Source organism: Psammomys obesus, unplaced genomic scaffold, assembly GCF_907164565.1.
Source record: "Psammomys obesus unplaced genomic scaffold, mPsaObe1.curated_primary_1811, whole genome shotgun sequence".
Lineage (NCBI taxonomy): Eukaryota > Metazoa > Chordata > Mammalia > Rodentia > Muridae > Psammomys > Psammomys obesus.
In genome coordinates, this window is record NW_026596433.1 from 2,850,547 (window position 1) to 2,873,386 (window position 22,840).

The 22,840-nt window shown below is 39.6% G+C and overlaps 1 protein-coding gene across 3 annotated transcripts in view; it reads right to left on the reverse strand.

The window, feature by feature from the left end:
- The window catches only part of LOC129669607 (probable ATP-dependent RNA helicase DDX60), a 116,749-nt gene extending 94,422 nt beyond the window's left edge, over positions 1 to 22,327 (reverse strand). For 2 of the 3 annotated variants that reach the window (XM_055597900.1, XM_055597898.1), the window contains exons 1-5: positions 22,111 to 22,327; positions 3,273 to 3,380; positions 3,046 to 3,112; positions 2,599 to 2,788; positions 771 to 1,112 (exon numbers count right to left, since the gene is read on the reverse strand). In XM_055597900.1, coding sequence (XP_055453875.1) covers positions 771 to 1,112; positions 2,599 to 2,788; positions 3,046 to 3,112; positions 3,273 to 3,276 — 603 coding nt within the window. In that variant the 5' untranslated portion in view covers positions 3,277 to 3,380; positions 22,111 to 22,327. Of the gene's footprint in view, positions 1 to 770; positions 1,113 to 2,598; positions 2,789 to 3,045; positions 3,113 to 3,272; positions 3,381 to 19,873; positions 19,893 to 22,110 lie in introns of those variants that run through there. The other variant, XM_055597899.1, reaches the window with a different exon arrangement.
- Positions 22,328 to 22,840: the final 513 nt, after the last annotated feature.

Genomic DNA, 22,840 nt, shown 5'->3' on the forward strand with positions numbered 1-22,840 from the left:
CCAATGAGTTACTGACTGAAATTATGTATGAAGTAATAAATCCATCTCTGGTTTTTTTTTTCTTTTTAGCATGCTCCAATGTGTTCTCATCAAAGGCAACCACATAACCTATCATTTCAGTAGGAAATCACAGCAACAGAGACATACCTTTGCCTCCGATTTCATGTTGTTCTGGCCTTTGCTAACTTGGATTTCACACAATGTTTAAGGATACAGGGGACAGGGTAACGCCACTTCTCATAGCCTTTTTTCTGTTCTACTACGCGTTTGGTGTTGGTTTTGAACAGGTTACTTATTAGAGCATCTACTTAATCGTCTTCAAATATAGATGATTCTTATGGGATTTTAATGAATGTTAAATTAATTCATGTGTTAAGAATGATTATATGACAAGGAGTACTCAACAAATTACTATGTGTCAATATTAATTCATTTTCATTACTATTAACCTGTATACCTTCCTATTAAATCTACAGTAATTTCTATATTTCAGGTAGAGCCAATATTGAATCAAGATAGTTATTTTTTTAAGATTTATTTCATTTTTAGTTGTGTGCCTACACCTGTGTCTAGCTGTCTGTCTGTCTGTCAGTTGGCATGTACACATAAGTGTAGTACACATGGAGGACAGAGGGGAGTCATAAGCAGTTGTGAATTACCCAACATGGGTGCAAGAGTAACATGCACTCTTAACCATTGAGCCATCTTTCCTGAATTAACTTAGAAGTGTTTATAAAATTCTAGAACATGGTCTTTTAGATATATATTACCTTCATGTAAAACATCTGATTTGTATAAGAGCTTTGCATAAAGTAAGCATAAAGCCGGAGGATGTCAGACGTTTGTCCTGAGAAGAGCACAATGTTGACCTTTGCTACCCAAGACTGAATGGCTGTAAAGTTGAAAAGGTGTGTTTGCTGGTCGTTCAGACCTTCATCGGCAAGGATCAAGAAATAGGGGCACCTCTGATCCAAGCACTTATTCCACTCCTTTGTGAAGCAGCCAGAAAACTTAGTCCAAACCTCAATGGTAGTATTCTTCTGAAGATGCAGGATTAAAGCAGTTCTCAGGGTAAGAAGTTTAGGGACATTGAAGTATGTGTATTCAGCATCCTATAGAGGAAGGGGTAAAGTGCGTTATTTGAAAAGTAACATTTAGTATTCTACTGGTTCACTCAGTTAACACATACTATTAAGGTCATTGAAGGAATATAATGCAGCAGGGTTTGTTTGTTTGTTTTTTCTGTCCTATAGTCAGTAAATTGACCCTGAAAGTTGGGTGTGTCACAAATCTATGCTTGTAAATCACACTTGGGGCTTAAGAGCATGCCTGCCGATAGAACTCAGAGCTCATCACACTTCGCCTTTTTTCCTAGTCATTCTCCCATCCAACCCCACTTAGGACAGAAAAAAAAAAAAAAAACTATGAAAACAGTGATTTGTAATTATAAATTTTCTGGAACTAGGAGCTGAAGGAGAACAGATCATTTAGAGAATAATTCCGAGCTGCAGTGACAATTCTAAAACAACATCAAATTTTCTCAGCAGACCAAAATTTGTACAACTAATTGTAAACACAGAGCAGAACCCTGGCTCCTTGCCTAAAATTCTGCTGGCCAGCAATGCTCAGAAACACACACTAATGTAAGCTGCAAACTGATTGAACAAACCCACACCAAACAAATCCCTGAGTGCAGTGTTAGCAGAATGGGAATATAGGAATGGGAAGATACAGCAGCAGGCACATAGACCTGTATTCGAAATTTTTAAATTGTATTAATTAAACCAAATATGGGTATTCCTCTAGTGGGTATTTATGACAGAGCACATAATACCAGAGTAGGGTTAGTGAATTTGTGTGGGCTCAAACACATCTAACAATGTACTCACACAAATTTCCTGCTGGATTTTGAAGGCAGAGTAGTTCTCAGAGTTGGAGAACTAGACTTGAGGTCAGTGGACCATTGTTGAGAATCTTCCCCATTCTTGTGACTCTGGTCCACCCAGGAAAGTCCCATCAGTACACATTCTAAACAATCTAATCCCATTTATTCCTAAACACTGCAATGCTAGATGACTGTCTTTTTCTCTTCTTCCCTTTAAATTCTCTTACTTTTTTTCTTCTGCTTTGTATTAGTTTGTCTTGTTTGTTTTGTGCATTGGAAATTGAACCCACAGGCTTGCATGCACTGGGCACGTCCTCTACCACTGATTGGCATCTCTGTACTTTTTTCTCTCTCTTTTAAGGTTTTTTCAGGTTGGCTAGACTACTCATGAGCTCAGTATATGATATTCAGGCAGGCTTCAGACTCCTATCCTCTGGCCTTAACCTCCAACTCATTTTCTGCACCTTTGAAAGTACGTTTTACTTTGCAATCATAGGTGAAAATTTTCATAAAATTTTATTTAAAAAAAATTGTTTTAGTTATAGCCAGGTGTCGTAGTGCATAGCTGAAATCCTTTCGCTTGGGAAGTAAAGGCCAGAGGATCATGAGTCCAAGGCCAGCTTCAGTTACAAAAGACCTTGTCTCTAATTAATTATTTAAATGAATTCTGGTTTCAGTCTTCATAGAATAGAAACAGGGCTGGTCTGCTTTACCTTGAAGAAAACCACGGCAAATTGCCCTCCTTTGTTAATCACATCTGAAAGGTAGCGCTCCACCAGGTAGAAGAAATGAAGACTCTGCCCTGGCTTCAGCGAGCTCTCACACACACATGTGACAAGTAATGAGTCTCCGTCAATCAGAAAAAACTCAGATTCAACAAAATCATTGAGTAAGCTGGAAAAGCTAAAACAAAAAGAAAAAATAGTATTATTATAAAATGCATATGGATGATATAGTACCCCCAGACAGAAGTGTTGTCATTATTTCATTTTTGGTAAAAACCTCAATTGTTGAATACATAGTTGCATATCATTACATGTCTCTGTACTGAGACAGAGGTACATAGCAATTAATACAACCATGTAAGGCCAAACAGCTCTACAGGAAGAGAGAATATTACACATTATTATAAAACTCTTGATTACTGCAAAAATACTTACTCAGCCTTTGCCATATTTTCCAAGATTAATTGTGACATATTCTCTAAAAGTTCTGTGCAATATTCTTCTAAAACAGGAAAAATAATGGATTTTTTTAGTCAGTCTTTTTAAAAAAGCTCATGCTTATTATTTGAGAATAAGAAACAGCAATGCAGTTATTTTAACTGTTTAAACTATGCTGCATATAGTTTATAATGCTATAAATATTATTTTGAATTAAAAATTACCCATTCTCGCTGCTCTTTTTGCCTCCAACCTGAACTGGGAAATATTAAAAATGCAAATATCCTTTACTCTGTTTCCTCTAAATGGTCATTATTAATGAAATGGCATATCTGCAAAGAAACAGAAGAACCGATTAAATTTCCTATCAACAAAAGTGTCCTGACTGATGACATTTGTAACAAAACATTAGGCAGGAGGAACACAAGAATGAGCACAATCAGAGTGGCCTCTTCTCAAAGAACAAAATCAAAAAGATACCATTAATTATATTACTACATATACAATGAAAAAAAATCATAAATGTGACCAAGCCAAAGCAATGAGACATTTTCCTAAGGAAGCAAAGCCCAGGAAGAGTTCTAAAGGATTAAACAAGAATTAATCAAAACAGAGGAAAGTGACAGGTTCAGGCAGAGAAGACAAGAACATCGTATGTTACATATGAAACTGCTTGCAGCATGAAAAAAATGATGGTGAAATCAGGTTCCTGTAAGAAGCCAAAAGGCTGGGGTGGAAAGTGGGAGAAAATGTTTGATGTTTGAGAGAGGCCTAGAAAAGAATGAAGGCATTCGGATCCTTTGAACATGTGTTATAGATAGCTACTAAGGATTTGAAGGAGATGTGATGGCTTTGCATTTTGAAAAGATTACCTCAGTACAGTACAGGGATGGTCATAAAGTTCTTGTCAGCAGAGGCAAAATAAGCTGCTGCTGGGAAAAGAAACATGGCAGCTTGATGAGATTCCAGCTTCATGAGAGTTCAAGGTAAGAAGGCTGTAGAGGTGTGGAGTTTATTTGATGGATATTAAAAGGTAAACATGACATAGCATGACAACAAATCAAATATAAGTAGAAAAGTGGGCTCTGAAGGATGACTCTGAAGATCCTAATTGAGGATGAGAGACCTTTACATAGGTAAGAGTGCATATTATGAAAGCCTGAGGAATGGAGTTCAAATCTCCAGCAACCATGTGAAAACCCAGGCATGGCTGCATGTTTCCGTAACTAGTATTAGGGAATAAAGACAGGCCACTATCAGGAACAAAAGACTAGTGATTCTAGCTAAAAGAGCATGCTCGTAGTTTACTGGTAGATCCTGTCTCAGAGGGAAGAAAAAAAAAAGAGCAATAGAGGAAAACACTCAATAGCTTCCTTAGCCCTCCAAATGAATATGCAGGAGCACAGAGATGCACTCATGCACATACATGCATCTCACAATCTCTTTCTCTCACTCTCTCTTACACACACACAGAAATAATTGTAGTACAAGCAACAAGGTAGATTATTAAGGCATTCTCTGATATCAGAATCTTGGAATAAGACTACAAGTGTAAGCAAATATCATGAACTTATTTGTGGTCCGTCTAAATTTGACTGACATCTAATTTGAGACAGCATAGGCCATGAGATATGGATTCTTAAATGTGGAAGTCTAGAAGTCAAATTCACGGTCTCAACATGTATAAATATATATGTAATTTGCTTATTAATGATAAAAGAGGCCACTGGGACAAATGAGCTAGGTTGGGCACAGAAAGATCACATGATAGAAGAACTGAACTAAATATATAATTCTAAGGATTAATAAAAATTAATAAACTGCAGAAAAAAGGAGACTGCAAAGATGACCTAGAAAGAAATATTTTAGAGAGACGACAAGATGGTGGCGCCAGAAGAACACTGTGTCTGAGGAGCAGGACAACATTTTCCATACAGCGACCAAGAGACTGAACTCTGGGACCTAAAACAACAGCAATCGTGTTTCCCAGGTGAGAGGAAACCCCTATGGTGTGGGAATCAGTAGGGTCCACGCCAGGTCACCCAGCCAGAACCAGGAAGAGATCCTGGGTCGCGCAGGCACTAGGTCTCCGGACCAGAGCCACACACCTGCATGTACTGATCACCTCCTCAGGCTGAATGGTGGGCACAAAAACACCAGAGACTGGGAGTCCCTGTTGTGAGAGAACTCCACAGGGAAGAAAGGAAATGGTACTGACTTGCGTCACCCAGTCTTTCCCTGGAAAAAGTCTCGCAGACCAGCGGATATGAGCCACCATCACTGAACTGGACTCCAGCCACAGGCACAGACAGCTGCTGTGCACCAGCTATCTGGCACAGGCTGAGCTGTGCGCCCCAGGGCAAGAGAGACTGGGAGTCACTGTCAGGAGAAATCCTCACAGGCAAGGAAGCAAAGGGGACAGACTTAGGCCACCCAGTATATCCCTGGAATAGGTCCCACAGACTGGCCCAACCCAAGGATTTGCTGTCCACCAGATAGCCTGCTGTTACCAGGAGAGCGGTACCTACCCACCACAGATTACCATTTGGGTACTGGGACATAGAGCCCCAACCTCAGACCTACAAAAGCCCGGAATCCCTGAGATCAATCCCCAGAAACAGCTCCAGGGGACAACCAGTTATCCCTAACAAAACTGACCAAACCATGAGACACACAGGTTACAGCAGCAGATCACTAAATCTACAGCAAGAAACCCAGAGGCAGGGCAGCAGTTTTCAAGACTTCCCCGGGCAAGAGGAGAACTCTCTCAACTAACAAGGACCACAGTTACCACTCAGGTATCTATCCCTGAGGTGAGCAGCAGCAACTCCTGAAAAACACCAACCATCCAGTGACTATACCCAAAAAGCTGAGAAGGCTTCCTTCAGGAAAAACCATCTAGCTGCCAAGGGGATTCTCTCTACCACAAGATCCCCAGGAACCACCAGAAACTAAGCCCAAACACCTAAGATAGACCAATGGGTAGAGGCCAGTGCAAAAGCTCGACCAACAAAAGACAGAGCAATATGGCATCTCCAGAACCCAGTTATCCAGGGGCAAGTAGCCCTGGACACACGAGCATAACTGAAATCCAAGAAGATGACCTAAGAACTATGCTCATGAACAGGATAACAAAGGAAACAAATAAAATACGTAAAGACCTAGAGGAAGATAAACTCAAACAGATTATGGCCATCGGTAAAGAAATAGAGGAAGTTGCAGCCAAACAGTTTGTGGCCTTTAGAGAGGAAATGATTAAATCACTGAATGAAATAAAAGAATCAGTGGATTGCTCAAACAAACAGCTGAAAGAATTGATAGAAAAACAGGAAAATACAGTCAGACAGGTGAAGGAGATCAACAAAATGGCTCAAGATCTGAAGATAGAATTGGAAAAATTAAAGAAAACACAAATGGAGAAAACTGTGGAGAGAAAGAACTTAGGGAAGAAAACAGGAAACTACAGAGGTTAGCATAACCAATAGACTACAAGAAATGGAAGAAGGAATCTCAGGTGTGGAAGATACAATGGAAGAAATAGATGTATCTGTCAAAGAAAATGTTAAATTTAAAAATTCCTGACACAGACTGTCCAAGAAATTCAACACAATGTAAAAAGACAAAACCTAAGAATAATAGGAATAGAGGAAAAAGAAGATTCTCTCCTCTGAGACCCAGAAAATATTTTCAACAAAATCATTGAAGAAAATTTCCCCAACTTAAAGGAGAGGCCAATAAGAATACAAGAGGCCTACAGAACACCCAATAAATTAGACCAGAAGAGAAAATCCTCCCGCCACATAATAATCAAAACAGTAAGTATACATAAAAAAGAAAAAGTACTAAAAGCTGCAAGGGAAAAAGACCAAGTAACATATAACAGCAAAAGCATTAGAATCACACCTGACTTTTCAACAAAGACTATGAAAGCCAGAAGGGCCTGGACGGATATCATGCAGACCCTAAGAGAATACAGAAGTATCCCAGGCTACTATACCCTGCAAAACTCTCAGTCCTCATAGACGAAGAAACAAGATATTCAATGACAAAAACAAATTTCAACAATACCTACACACAAATCCAGCATTACAGAAGAAACTACAAGGGAAAATACAACCCAAGAAAATTAGCTACTTTCAAGAAAACACAGGAAATAATTAACCTTACTACAGTAAAACAAAAAGCAACCAAGCACACAACCTTATGAACACACCCAATATCAAAATCAAAGGATCATTGATCTCTTTCAATCTCTCTCAACATCAGTGGACTCAATTCTCCAATAAAAAGACACAGACTAACAGAATGGATACGTAACAAAACCCAGCTATCTGTTGCATACAAGAAGCATACCTAAGTCACAAAGATAGACATAACCTGAGGGTAAAGTGTTGGAAGACTGCTTTCCAAGCAAATGGACCCAAGAAGCAAGCAGGAGTAGCCATTTTAATATCTGATAAAATAGACTTTCAACCAAAATTAATCAAAAGAGATGGGGACGGACACTTCATACTCATCAAGGGAATATTCCACCAGAAAGACATCACAATCCTGAACATCTATGCCCCAAATGCAAGGGTACCCACATTTGTAAAAGGAACATTGATAAAACTTAAACCACATTTAGATCCCCACAGATTAATAGTGGGAGACTTCAACACCCCACTCTCAACAAAGGACAGGTCAACAAAACAGAAATTAAACGAAGAAACAATGTCTCTAACAGAACCTTACACCCAAACACAAAAGAATTTACCTTCTTCTCAGCACCTCATAGAACCTTGTCGAAAATAGACTACATAGTTGGTCACAAAGCGAGCCTCAACAGATACAAGAAGATTGACATAATCCCTTGTATCCTCTCTGACCACCATGGAATAAAGCTGGACCTCAACAACAGCAGAAATAGCAAAAAGCCTATACACACATGGAAACTGAACAACTTGCTACTAAATGACAGCTGGGTCAGGGAAGAAATAAAGAAAGAAATTAGTGTCTTCCTAGAACTCAATGAAAATGAAGACACAACATACTCAAACTTGTGGGACACAATGAAGACAGTGCTAAGAGGAAAGTTCATAGCACTAAGTGCCTTCAAGAAGAAATTCGAGACAGCGCATTCAAGCAACTTAATGGCTCACTTAAAAACCCTAGAAAAAGAAGAAGCAGACACACCAAAAAGGAGTAGACAGCTGGAAATATTCAAACTCGGGGTTAAATCAATCAATTAGAAACAAATAAAAAAATTCAAAGAATCAATGAAACAAAGAGCTGGTTCTTTGAGAAAATCAACAAGATAGACAAACGCTTAGTCAAGCTGACTAAAAGGCAGAGAGACACCATCCACATCAACAAAATCAGAAATGAAAAGGAGGACATAACTACAGACACTGAGGAAATCCAAACAATCATTAAGACTTACTTCAAAAGTCTATATGCCACAAAATTTGAAAATCTAAATGAAATGGACTATTTTCTTGATCGATTTGACTTACCAAAGCTGAATCAGAACCAGGTAAATCAATTAAATAGTCCTACATCCCCCAAGGAAATAGAAGCAGTCATCGAAAGTCTCCCATCCAAAAAAAAAGCTCAGGACCAGATGGTTTCAGCACAGAATTCTACCAGACCTTCAAAGAATAGCTAACTCCAATTGTCTTCAAACTATTCCACAAAATAGAAACAGAAGGAACATTACCAAACTCATTCTATGAAGCCACAGTCACCTTGGTACTTAAACCTCACAAAGAACTAACAAGGACAATTTCAGGCCAATCTCCCTTATGAACATTGATGCAAAAATACTCAATAAAATACTCGCAAACCGAATGCAAGAACACACCAAAGATATCATCCACTATGACCAATTAGGCTTCAACCCAGGCATGCAAGGGTGGTTCGACATATGGAAGTCCATCATTGTAATCCACCACATAAACAAACTGAAAGAAAAAAAACCACATGATAATCTCTCTAGATGCTGAAAGTGCATTTGACAAAATACAACATCCATTCATGTTTAAAGTATTAAAGAGATCAGGGATACAAGGCACATATCTAAACACAGTAAAGACAATACACAGCAAACCTATAGCCAACATCAAACTGAACAGACAGAAACTTAAAGCAATCCCACTGAAATCAGGGACAAGACAACGCTGCCCACTCTCTCCATATCTCTTCAAAATAGTGCTGGAAGTCCTTGCTAGAGCAATAAGACAGTTGAAGGAGATCAAGGGGATACAGATTGGAAAGGAAGAAGTCAAATTATCACTACTTGCAGATGATATGATAGTATACATGAGTGACCCCAAATACTCTACCAGGGAACTCCTACAGCTGATAAACACCTTCAGCAAAGTGGCCAGATACAAAATTAACTCAAAAAAATCAGTAGCACTCCTGTATACAAAAGTCAAAAGGGCTGAGAAAGAAATTAGAGAAACAACACACTTCACAATAGCCACAAATGACATAAAGTACTTTGTTGTAACCCTAACCAAGCAAGTCAAAGACTTGTATGAAAAAAAATTTCAAGTCTCTGAAGAAAGAATTAGAGGAAGATATGAGAAGATGGAAAGATCTCCCATGCTCATGGCTTGGCAGGATTAACATAGTAAAAATGGCCATCTTACCAAAAGCAATCTACAGATTTAATGCAATTCCCATCAAATTGCCAACACAATTCTTTACAGACCTGGAAAGAAAAATTCTCAACTTCGTATGGAATAACAAGAAACCCAGAATTGCTAAAACAATCCTCTCCAATAAAAGATCTTCAGGAGGTATCTCCATCCTTGATCTCAAGTACTATAGAGCAACAGTTTTAAAAACTGCATGGTACTGGCATAAAAACAGAATGGTGGATCAATGGAACTGAACAGAAGACCCAGAAATAAACCCACACACTTATGAACACCTGATTTTTGACAAAGATGCCAAAAACAGACAATGGAAAAAAGATAACATCTTCAACAAATGGTGCTGGTCTAACTGGATGTCTACATGTAGAAAAATGAAAATAGATCCATACTTATCACCCTGCACAAAACTGAAGTCCAAGTGGATCAAAGACCTCAACATAAAACCAGACACATTAAATCGGCTAGAAAAAAAAAAGTGGGGAATACCCTAGAACTCATTGGTACAGGAGAAAACTTCCTGAACAGAACACCAACAGCACAGGCTCTAAGAGCAACAATCAATACATGGGACCTCATGAAATTGAAAAGTTTCTGTAAAGCAAAGGACACCGTCTTTAAAATCAAGCGACTGCCTACAGATTGGGAAAGAATCATCACCAACCCTTTATCTGATAGAGGACTCATATCCAGTATATATAAAGAACTAAAGAAGCTGAAAAGCAGCAAACCAAGTAATCCACTTAAAAAATGGGGAACAGAGCTAAACAGAGAATTCTCTGTAGAGGAATATGGAATGGCAGAGAAGCACTTAAAGACATGCTCAACCTCATTAGCCATTAGGGAAATGCAAATCAAAACAACCCTGAGATTTCACCTTACACCCATCAGAATGACCAAGATGAAAAACTCAAGTGCCAACACATGCTGGAGAGGTTGTGGAGAAAGGGGAACACTCCTCCACTGCTGGTGGGAATGTAAACTGGTACAACCACTCTGGAAATCAATCTGGCACATTCTCAGACAACTAGGAATAGCGCTTCCTCAAGATCCAGCTATACCACTCCTAGGCATATATCCAAAAGGGGCTCAAGTACACAAAAAGGACATTTGCTCAACCATGTTTGTAGCAGCTTTATTTGTAATAGCCAGAAGCTGGAAATTGCCCAGATGCCCCTCAACTGAAGAATGAATGCAGAAACTGTAGTACATCTATACAATGGAGTATTACTCAGCAATGAAAAATAAGGAAATCATGAAATTTGCAGGTAAATGGTGGGCCCTGGAAAGGATCATCCTGAGTGAGTTGTCCCAGAAGCAAAAAGACACACACGGTATATACTCACTCAAATAAACGTAAAACCCACTAAATAAGCCCACTAAAATCTGTACATCTAAACAAACTAAGCAAAAGAGAGGACCCTAACTAAAATGTTCAATCCCCATCCTGAAAGGCAAAGAGGATGGACATCAGAAGAAAAAGAAAACAGGAAACAACCTAGGAACCTGCTACAGAGGGCCTCTGAAAGCCAGAAGAAGAAAACAGGAAACAACAGAACAAGAAAATTTGAACACAGGGAACTTCCCAGAGACTCATACTCCAACCAAGGACTATTCGTGGAGATAACCTAGAACCCTGACAATGCAGCCACTTCTGATGAGAACTGATAGACTAAGATCAGAAAAGAGAGGAGAACCTCCCCTATCAGTGGACTTGGGGAGGGGCATGCATGCAGAAAGGAGGGAGGGTGGGACCGGGAGGGGAAGAGGGAGGGGTTTATGGGGGGGATACAAAATGAATAAAGTGTAATTAATAAAAGTTAAATAAAAAAGTTAAAAAAAGAGAAGCTGGAAAGTGGCACAGCTAGAGGACTCTAGTTGAGTGGCCAGCATTCACTGCAGGCTCTTTCCAAATGTCTGTAACTCAAACTTCAGCAGCTTTGACACCTTCTGGCCTCTGAGATCATCCATACCCATGTAGCATGCACAGGCACGTACACACACACACACACACACACACACACACACACACACACACACAAACACACATTTTTTAATGAAAAGTTTCAAGAAAGGATAGTGTCTACTTCTATCCTATAAAATAATGTAAGCCAATTCTTAAGTTCTTACATGTTTAAAATGCCATGACATATGTGGAATGTTTTATGCAACTATTCTAACAAAATTGTAACTTTTTAAAATAGTTTGACAGTTCATTCCAAACAAATTAACATGTGTGTATCTATGACCTAACACCACAGAAATTGTTAACATAATGTTTTAAAGAAATACCTAAATTGAAGGAAGTAATGGGGTTTTAATTAGAGTAATAACTACCAACAAGATGAGGTGCTTGCTGATACAATAATACTTTTAAACTAGTAGAAAACCAATTGTAGGGGGGGGCCAAGATGGCGGCACCGGGAGAACACCGTGTCTGAGAAGCAGGACAACACACTCCGTGCAGCAACCAGGAGACTGAACTCTGGGCCCTAAAACAACAGTGATCGATCGTGTTTCCCAGGCAAAACTGAAAACGCAGTGCACACTCCCAAAGCAGTGAACCTCTCTCATCTTCCTGAAAAAAACAGTCCAGAAAACAGAAAGAGAGGATCATAGCCCAAACTAAAATCTTGAGGAACAACCAGTGAGGATTATAAATAACCAGATGGCTAGAGGCAGACGTAAGAACACTCCCAACAAAAATCAGGACATAATGACCTCACCAGCAACCCCACAAAACAATGGACACTTCAATTCACTAGATATACAAGAAAATGACCTCAAAACTATGTTTCTCCAGCTATTACAGGCCCATCGAGATGACATGAACAGAGCCCTCAGAGAAATAACCAAAGAAATCGAGACTAACCAAGAGGAAACAAATCGTGCACTCAGAGAAATGACCAGGAAAATTGAGGCAAACAGAGAAGAAATGCACAAAGCTCTCAAAGAAATGTCCACACAAATGAAGGCAAATAAAGAAGAAATAAACAAAGCTCTCATAGAAATACAGGCAATTATACCCAAAGAAGTAGAGGCACAATTAGTGATACATAGAGAGGAAACAGACAAAAAAATAGAAGCTATCATTGAAAAGCAGGAATCCACATTCAAACAGATGAAGGAAATGGTGCAAGACATGAAAACAGAATTAGAATCAATAAAGAAAACACAAATAGAGAAAAACCAGGAGATGGAGAACATAGAGAAAAGATCAGGCACTACAAAGGTAAGCATCACCAACAGAATACAAGAGATGGAAGAAAGAATCTCAGGAGCCGAAGATACACTTGTGGAATTTGACACATCTCTCAAAGAAAAAATAAAATCAGAAAAGTTCCAAACACAAAACATCCAAGAAATCAAGGACACCATGAAAAGATAAAACCTAAGAATAATAGGAGTAGAAGAAAAAGAAGACATCAGGCTCAAAGGTCCGGAAAATATTTTCAAGAAAATTATAGAAGAAAACTTTCCCAACTTAAAGAAGGAGATAGCCATAAACATACAAGAGGCCTACAGAACACCAAGTAGACTAGACCAGAAAAGAAATTCTTCACGTCACATCATAGTCAAAACACTGAACCTACAAAACAAAGAAAAAATTCTAAAAGCAGCAAGGGAAAAAGGCCAAGTAACATATGAAGGTAGACCTATCAGAATCACACCAGATTTCTCAACAGAAACTATGAAAGCCAGAAGGGCCTGGACAGAAATCATACAGTCCTTAAGCGACCACAGATTCCAACCCAGACTACTATACCCAGCAAAACTTTCAATCAACATATACGGAGAATTCAAGATATTCCAAGACAAAACCAAATTTAAACAATATCTACATATAACCCAGCTCTACAGAAGTTACTAGAAGGGAAACTTCAAACCAAAGAAAACAACTACATCGAAGGAAACAGAGGAAATAGATAACTACACAACAAAAAAAAAAAAAAGAAGACAAGCAATGAAACTCAGTGACACCACCAACACCACATCTAAAGTAAGTAACAATTGTTGGTCACTAGATTCTATCAACATCAATGGACTCAACTCCCCAATTAAAAGACACAGACTAACAGAATGATTGCGGAAACAGGATCCATCATTCTCTTGCATCCAAGAAACACACCTATGCAACAAAGGTAAACACTACCTCAGAGTAAAGGGCTGGAAAAATGTCTTTCAAGCAAATGGTTCCAGAAAACAAGCGGGAGTAGCCATCCTAATATCTAATAAAATAGACTTTCAACCCAAGTTAATCAAAAAAGATAAGGAGGGCCACTATATTCTCATCAAAGGAAAAATCCACCAAGAGGACATCACAATTTTGAATATCTATGCCCGAAATACAAGAAAACCTACATTCGTAAATGAAACAATATTAAAGCTTAAATCACACATTGATCCTAAAACCCTAATAGTGGGAGACTTCAACACTCCACTCTCACCAAGGGACAGATCAACTAGACAGAAAACAAATAGGGAAATAAAAACACTTACAGAGACCCTAAATCAAATGGACCTAATAGACATCTACACATCTTTTCATCCAAACTCAAAAGAGTATACCTTCTTTTCAGCACCGCATGGAACCTTCTCCAAAATAGACCATATAGTTGGTCGTAAAGAAAGCCTCAACAAATACAAAAAGATTGAAATAATCCCTTGTATTCTATCTGACCACCATGGACTTAAGCTGGACCTCAACAACAACAGAAATAACAAACAGCCTACACACTCATGGAAACTGAACAACCTGTTACTCAACGACAGCTGGGTGAAGGAAGAAATAAAGAAAGAAATTAAAGACTTCCTAGAATTCAATGAAAATGAAGGCACAACATACCCAAATTTATGGGACACATTGAAAGCAGTGCTCAGGGGAAAATTTATAGCACTAAGTGCCTGCAAGAAGAAATTTGTAACATCACATACAAACAACTAAATGGCCCAACTGAAAACCCTAGAAAAAAGAAGAAGCAGATACACCCAAGAGGAGCAGAAGGCTGGAAATAATCAAACTCAGGGCTGAAATCAATCAATTAGAAACAAATAAAACTATTCAAAGAATCAATGAAACAAAAAGCTGGTTCTTTGAGAAAATCAACAAGATAGACAAACCCTTAGCCAAACTAACTAAAAAGCAGAGAGAATCTATCCAAATCAACAAAATCAGAGATGAAAAGGGTAACATAACTACAGACACAGAGGAAATTCAAACAATCATTAGGTCATGCTACAAAAGCCTATATGCCACAAAATTTGAAAATCTAAATGAAATGGACAATATTCTTGATAGATTCCATCTTCCAACATTAAGTCAAGATCAGGTAGAAAGACCGAACAGCCCTATATCCCCCAAGGAAATTGAAGCAGTCATTCACAGTCTCCCCTCCAAAAAAAGCCCTGGGCCAGATGGTTTCAGTGCGGAATTCTACCAGACCTTCAAAGAAGTGCTCACATCAATTCTCCTCAAACTATTCCACAAAATAGAAACAGAAGGTACATTACCAAACTCATTCTATGAAGCAACAGTCACCCTGATACCTAAACCACACAAAGACCCAACAAAAAAACAGAACTTCAGACCTATCTCTCTTATGAACATTGACGCAAAAATACTCAATAAAATACTTGCAAACCGAATCCAAGAACACATCAAAGATATCATCCACCACGACCAACTAGGCTTCATCCCAGGCATGCAAGGGTGGTTCAACATACGGAAATCCATCATTGTAATCCACCACATAAACAAACTGAAGGAGAAAAACCACATGATCATCTCCTTAGATGCTGAAAAAGCATTTGACAAAGTCCAACACCCATTCATGTTTAAAGTCTTGGAGAGATCAGGAATACAAGGCACATATCTAAACATAGTAAAGGCAATATACAGCAAGCCTATAGCCAACATCAAACTCAATGGAGAGAAACTTAAATCAATCCCACTGAAATCAGGGACAAGACAAGGCTGCCCACTCTCTCCCTACCTCTTCAACATAGTACTTGAAGTCCTAGCCAGAGCAATAAGACAACTAAAGGAGATCAAGTGGATACAAATCTGAAAGGAAGAGGTCAAAGTGTCACTATTCGCAGATGATATGATAGTATGTATGAGCGACCCCAAGAATTCAACCAGAGAACTCCTCCAGTTGATTAACACCTTCAGCAAAGTGACAGGATACAAAATCAACTCAAAAAAATCAGAAGCCCTCCTGTATACCAAAGACAAAATGGCAGAGAAAGAAATTAGGGAAACAACACCCTTTACAATAGCCACTAACCACATAAAGTACCTTGGGGTGACACTAACCAAGCAAGTGAAAGACCTGTTAGAAAAAAAACTTCAAGTCTCTGAAGAAAGAAATTGAAGAAGATCTCAGAAGATGGAAAGATCTCCCATGCTCATGGATTGGTAGGATTAACATTGTGAAAATGGCCATCCTGCCAAAAGCAATCTACAGATTCAATGCAATTCCCATCAAAATACCAACTCAATTCTTTACAGACCTTGAAAAAAAGATTCTCAGCTTCATATGGAGAAACAAAAAAACCCAGAATCTCCAAAATGGTTCTGTACAACAACAGATCATCTGGAGGTATCTCCATCCCTGATCTCAAGTTGTACTACAGAGCAATAGTAATAAAAACTGCATGGTATTGGCATAAAAACAGAAAGGAGGATCAATGGAACCGCATAGAAGACCCAGAAATAAACCCACATACCTATGAATACTCGATTTTTGACAAAGAAGCCAAAACCATTCAATGGAAAAAAGACAGCATCTTCAACAAATGGTGCTGGTTCAACTGGATGTCCACATGCAGAAAAATGAAAATAGATCTATATTTATCACCCTGCACAAAACTAAAGTCCAAGTGGATCAAAGACCTCAACATAAAACCAGATACTCTAAATCTGTTAGAAGAAAAAGTGGGGAAAAGCCTAGAACTCATTGGCACAGGAGACAACTTCCTGAACAGAACACCAACAGCACAGGCTCTAAGAGCAACAATCAATAAATGGGACCTCATGAAACTGAAAAGTTTCTGTAAAGCAAAGGACACTGTCATCAAAACAAAACGCCTGCCTACAGATTGGGAAAGAATCTTCACTAACCCTTTATCTGACAGAGGACTAATATCGAGTATATACAAAGAACTAAAGAAGCTGAAAAGCAGCAAACCAAGTAATCCAATTAAAAAATGGGGAACAGAGCTAAACAGAGAATTCTCGACAGAGGAATATCGAATGGCAGAGAAACACTTAAAGAAATGCTCATCCTCATTAGCCATCAGGGAAATGCAAATCAAAACGACCCTGAGAATTCACCTTACACCCATCAGAATGGCCAAGATGAAAACCTCAAGGGACAACACATGCTGGAGAGGTTGTGGAGAAAGGGGAACCCTCCTCCACTGTTGGTGGGAATGTAAACTGGTACAACCACTCTGGAAATCTATCTGGCGCTTTCTAAGACAATTAGGAATAGTGCTTCCTCAAGACCCAGCTATACCACTGCTAGGTATATACCCAAAGTTTGCTCAAGTACACAAAAGGGATATTTGCTCAACCATGTTTATAGCAGCTTTAGTTGTAATAGCCAGAACCTGGAAACAACCCAGATGTCCATCAACGGAGGAATGGGTACAGAAATTGTGGTATTTTTACACAATGGAATACTACTCAGCAATCAAAAAGGAGGAAATCATGACATTTGCAGGCAAATGGTGGGATCTAGGAAAGAGCATTCTGAGTGAAATATCCCAGAAGGAGAAAGACAAACACGGTATATATTCACTTATATAGACCTATAAGATATGATAAACATAATGAAATCTATACACCTAAAAAAGATAATCAAGAGAGTGAACATGGGGTAAGATGATCAATCCTCATTTAGAAAGACAGATGGGATGTGCATTGAACATATGACAGGAGTCTACTGAAGGCATCTGAAAGACTCTAACTTGCATGTTTTCAAAGCAGATACAAAGACTTATAACCACACCTTTGGCAGAGTATAGGGAATCATATGAAAGAAGGGGAGTTAGTATGATGGGGAAAGGATAGGAGCTCCACAAGGACCAAATATATCTGGGCACAGGGGTCTTTTCTGAGACTGACATTCAACCAAGGACCATGTATGGATATAACCTAGAACCTCTGCTCAGGTATAGCCCGTGGTAGCTCAGTAACCAATTGGTTTCCCATAGTAAGGGGAACAAGGACTATTTCTAACAGGAACTCAATGGCTGGGTCTTTGACCTCCCCACCCCCAAGGGAGGAGCAGTCCTGTTAGGCCACAGAGGAGGACTTTGCAGCCAGTCCTGAAGATACCTGATAAAATAGGATCAGATGAATGGGGAGGAGGTCCTCCCCAATCAGTGGACTTGGCAAGGGGCAGGGTGGAGATGAGGGAGTGAGGGTGGGAGTGGGAGGGAATGAGGGAGCGGGATACAGCTGGGATACAGAGTTAATAAAATGTGACTGATAAGAAAAAAATAAAATTATTAAAAAAAAAAAAAGAAAAATTAGTTTTCTCCAAGGAAGTCTTGCTGGAAAAACAATCCTCTCCTGATGCCCAGTAGTGGATGGTCTATACAAACTCAAGGCATCTTTGGAATTCTTTTTTGTCTTGTAATGTTAAATCAAAACATTTTTTTTCTATTTTATGCATCCTTAGCTTACATATTATGGCTTCTGATTTTGTGTTTTTATGGGTTTCTACCGTATGTAAATGTGTATGTCTCTGCAGTTCATCTTTAGTGTGTTTTATTCTGAACTGGTGATATAAAAAAAAAAAAAAAAGCAGCTCTTTATCACCCTATAAACAAAGTGCTTTGCATCTCATCTCCAGCCAGCAGGCCTCATAGAGACAGACAAACGCCAAAGCAGACAGTCATCCCAGAGCTGATTCCTGCCCCACTGATCCTAACCCTATTGAAACACTGAGTCTAGCTAGCGTCTGTCATTATCAACCCTGATCTCCTTCAGATACCACCAGGGCTGGACTGTTAATTCACAACAAGCAAGCCATTAGCAGTATTACCTGCAGAGCAAGCTGTTACTAACATGTATGTATAGGTCCTCTTCTACAGCATGAAATACAAAGTCACCTTCATTAAATGAAATATAAAAGTGTCCCTACCCCTTGTCAGAGTTAGCAGTCTGAGGATTAAAATGTGAAAAATTCATGGAAGAGAGAAGTGAAAAACAGATGAAAAATGGAGGAAAATACTAAGAAAACAATGATAGAATACGGAAAACAAAATGGATGAGAATAAAATTGGTCAAGTATGTAGTTTCAAAGTAATATGCATTGTTAGGAAAGAGCTAAAAGAAAATATATCCATTGAAAACTTCCCCAAGTATTGAAGATAAAAAAGACAAACAAACAACAAAAATAACAAGAAAAACATAAACAAAAAAATACTACTAACGAAGCAATGAAGCAGACAGAAACAGCCATACTTCAGACATAATATCTACGTTTTAAGCCTTATTGTCAAACATACTATATAGCTCTAAGTTACACAATTAATTTACATTCTCTATGTATCAATCTATAGAAATACATGAGCCAATATAAAACATTTGCTTTAAATGTACCAGACACCATTCAAAAAAATAAAATAAACAATATTGCTGGATACTTTTGTGAGAAGAAAAACACATTTTCAAATTTCTGAAAGCATATTGAAGTCAAAATTCTGCATCAAACACACATTTCAGTTCACTGAGTATGCAAAAAAGATATAACTTGTCATTAAAGAGTGAAAAATTCCACCAACTATGTATTCTGAATTATAATTTTACATAAAGGAAGTAGTGGATGCAAAACAGAATAATAAGAAAACAGAGAAACTATACAATATAAAAAGATTCAACGGAGCAATGTACACAGTTTAAATGTAGTGAGAGTGTATTTCCAGTGATAGTCACATGATACCGAGCTATATTGTCCAGCCAAACATGCAGAATAATATAATATTCACTGAATAATATTTACATAATTGGGTTCATAAAATTGCTCAGAGGGTAAAGGTGCTTGCCACCCAGCCTGGTGACTGAAAACCTGTCTTCAGCCCTTGAGACCTATATGATAGAGGAAAAGAACACACTCTTGCAAGTTGCCCTCTGATGCCCACAGCAAATTGTGCCATTAAGAAATACGTACAGTTCTAGGTGCAGTGGTGAACTCCTTTAATCCCAGTACATGGAGAGGCAGAGGCAGAAGCAGGCGATCTTTGTGAGTTCAAGGCCAGCCCAGTCTACAAAACAAGACCAGGACAGAAAAACCTGTGGGTGGGGGAGGGAACCTATGTACATATAAGGGCTGGAAAGATGACAAGAAGACTCAGTAATTGAAACTGTGTCCTGCTGTTATAGAGGACCCAAGTTGTGTTCCTAGAAAGTACAGAGTCTCACAGCAGTCCATAATGGCCTGTAATTCCAGCTCCAGGGGATCCAGTGCCTCTGGCCTCCTAGTACATTTGCACTCACATGCACAATCCCACACATGAACACACATACATAATTAAAAATAATCCTAAAAGCTATTTTCTGCTTTGTCATTTTTGAATCACTATGGAAACAAATCACAAGGATTGTCACAAAATCCTGCAAAGCATGATTAATCTTGATACATGTATATACATATATACATTAACATAAGTATAGATATATACATATAGTAAGCAAATAGGGAGGGTTGTTAATGGGTAACCAGAAGAAAACGAAGAGAGGGTGCTAAGTGCCTCCTCATTCACAAAGTAAAGACAATAGTTACTTAACTATAGACAATTTATTTAAAGACAATGTATCAGAAACAACTTCTGAAACCAAGTTGTTAAGCTGCCTTTCTGGGAAGGACTCCAGGTGCATCCTTAAACCCTACGAGGAACGGTGTCTTCTCTAGAAACAATCTACCCCATAACCAGATAAGAACTAGTAACTTATCACCACTTCACAACTCCCAGGGCAAAAACATCTTGATGACAGTGAAACAACTATAGCGGCAAATGTCTACACACAGACTGATGTATCCTACCCACCCTCTCCCCCAAAATGTCAGACTCGAACTTGACCAGCACTCCAGCAGTAATAACTAACACACAGCACATATAGGAATGTACACATACTAATGACCCAGCAAGAAGATGTCTTCAGGACGCTACCCAGGTGACTTGGGTCCTATAAATTATAATGCGATGGAAGAAATTCAAAAAGGCGAATCATCTGAACCCAGTATTGTCAGAATTATATTTGCATTATACTTGAAGACCTTTAATAATTAAGAGGAAGAAAATGGGGGCGACGAGAGGCCATGCAGGGAAGTAAAAGAAATCGCGGTTATTGGAACAAAATGTTAGAGCTGCTGATAGAAAGACCGAACTCCTATGGAGAAGATGTGACTCATCCACAGTGGGTCAAACTTTAATATGGTCGCCGTACCTCTGCCGCTTTGCCACACTGCCCTTGTGTACCTTCTGTTGGGTGTCACACCAGCCTTATTTAACCTGACAGTCTCTCTGGTAACTAGACTACCACAATGACAGATAAGACATGGAGTCTCCTATCTGCTTGGAAGGTACAGCCAACCTGCGAAGGAGCAGACCCTGAGTAACCCTCACCCATCAGCTTGCAAGAAGACAGGGAACACTAGTCCTCTTGCTGACCTCAAACAAACAGAATGCGCACTGGGGCTGGCTCAGCACTGGCAGACCCCTTAAGTGTGGGCAAATTTGTTATGCGGAAGCAGAAAACCAACACCTGTCTCTTACACATGAATACATTAAGTGTTAGATGACTAAAACAGGGAGACTGAGGCAGAAGGATTACTCCCACGTTCGGGGCCAGCCTGGGCTCCAAAGGAAGTACCCGGGTGCACAGAGAGACTCCCTCAAAAAAGAGAGCACGCTAGGGATTGGGAGCTGGGGAAGGGGAGATGGGTTGCTGAAGTAAAAAATAAATTGCCTTAGCCACTGAAACTTAAGGGAGCATAGAATTCATCCGGGTTCTTCCTCATATTCAGTTTCTAGGTTCACAAGTCTGGAGTAGGGCCCCCGCCTGATTCTGCACCTAGGAAAGACTGCTGATGTTAGTGCCCGGCCTGTAGCAGACATCAGACCATCAGACGTCCCTACTCATTGCTCCCTATCCCAGATCCCTCTTTAGGAAGAGCTCTCAAGAGCCTGAGCCAAAAGTCTTCTTTTTCCTTCCTGGCTCACAGGAGCGCCTTCCTTCCGCCCCTCTCCCACCCCCCCACCCCCCCCACCCCGTGTCAACAGCTCAGCGTAAGGTACTGTCCCCTCCCCTCCCCTCCCCTCAGCTCCAAGCCCTCTTTGGGGCACCACTGACTTTGACACGCCCTAAGATCCTCAGGCAGACCTAGGAGCATCCCCCTGGTCTCACCCGGAAGCCCAGACCAGGAGACAGGCCTTGCTGTGTGCGGAGATGCTGGACTGCGCTGCAGACCAAGAGGGGACCGCGCTGAATGGAGAGAGAGAGCTGACTCGCTCCTGATTGCCAGAGCTCGCTCCTCAGAGTGGAAGCTTCTAAGCCATGCAGGCTGACTTTTATGCCTGAAGAATAGTTTCGGTTTCCTTTCTGCTCCCAGAAGACTTAAGTTTCGCTTTCCATTCATCACCAGCTGAAGAGTCCGATTTGGGAAGTATAACATTCTTCTATAAAATCAGAACTTTAAGATAGGAAAACTAGAGGCTTTGGGATTCCTGAGGTAAGAAGGGAAATTGTGGCAGGGAGATCTGGGGACATCCAGGCAAGGCAACATTGGATAAAAGCAGAAGACAGGGTGTGTTTCCTGTTGCTCCCCACAGGTGTGCTAAAGACAACACAGCTGGGGCAGGAAAGAATTTGAGAAAGCACGAGTTTATTGTTATTGAAGCCTCCATTGATCCATTTGGGATCTTCTTTTGCCAATAAGCACCACTAAACAAAGCGCAAACTGTAGATTCCTGCAATTTGGGTTTGAAAGCTCACTTTCTTGGTAGCCCGTGCCTAGCTTTAGGAAGGCTTGTCTTACACAGATAGTCACTGCTGCTGTAAGCTTACAGGAGGAACAGCCACATCATGTCCAAAACACAGTGTTTTGCAGCACCCTTTCCCATTTGGGGTTCTTACA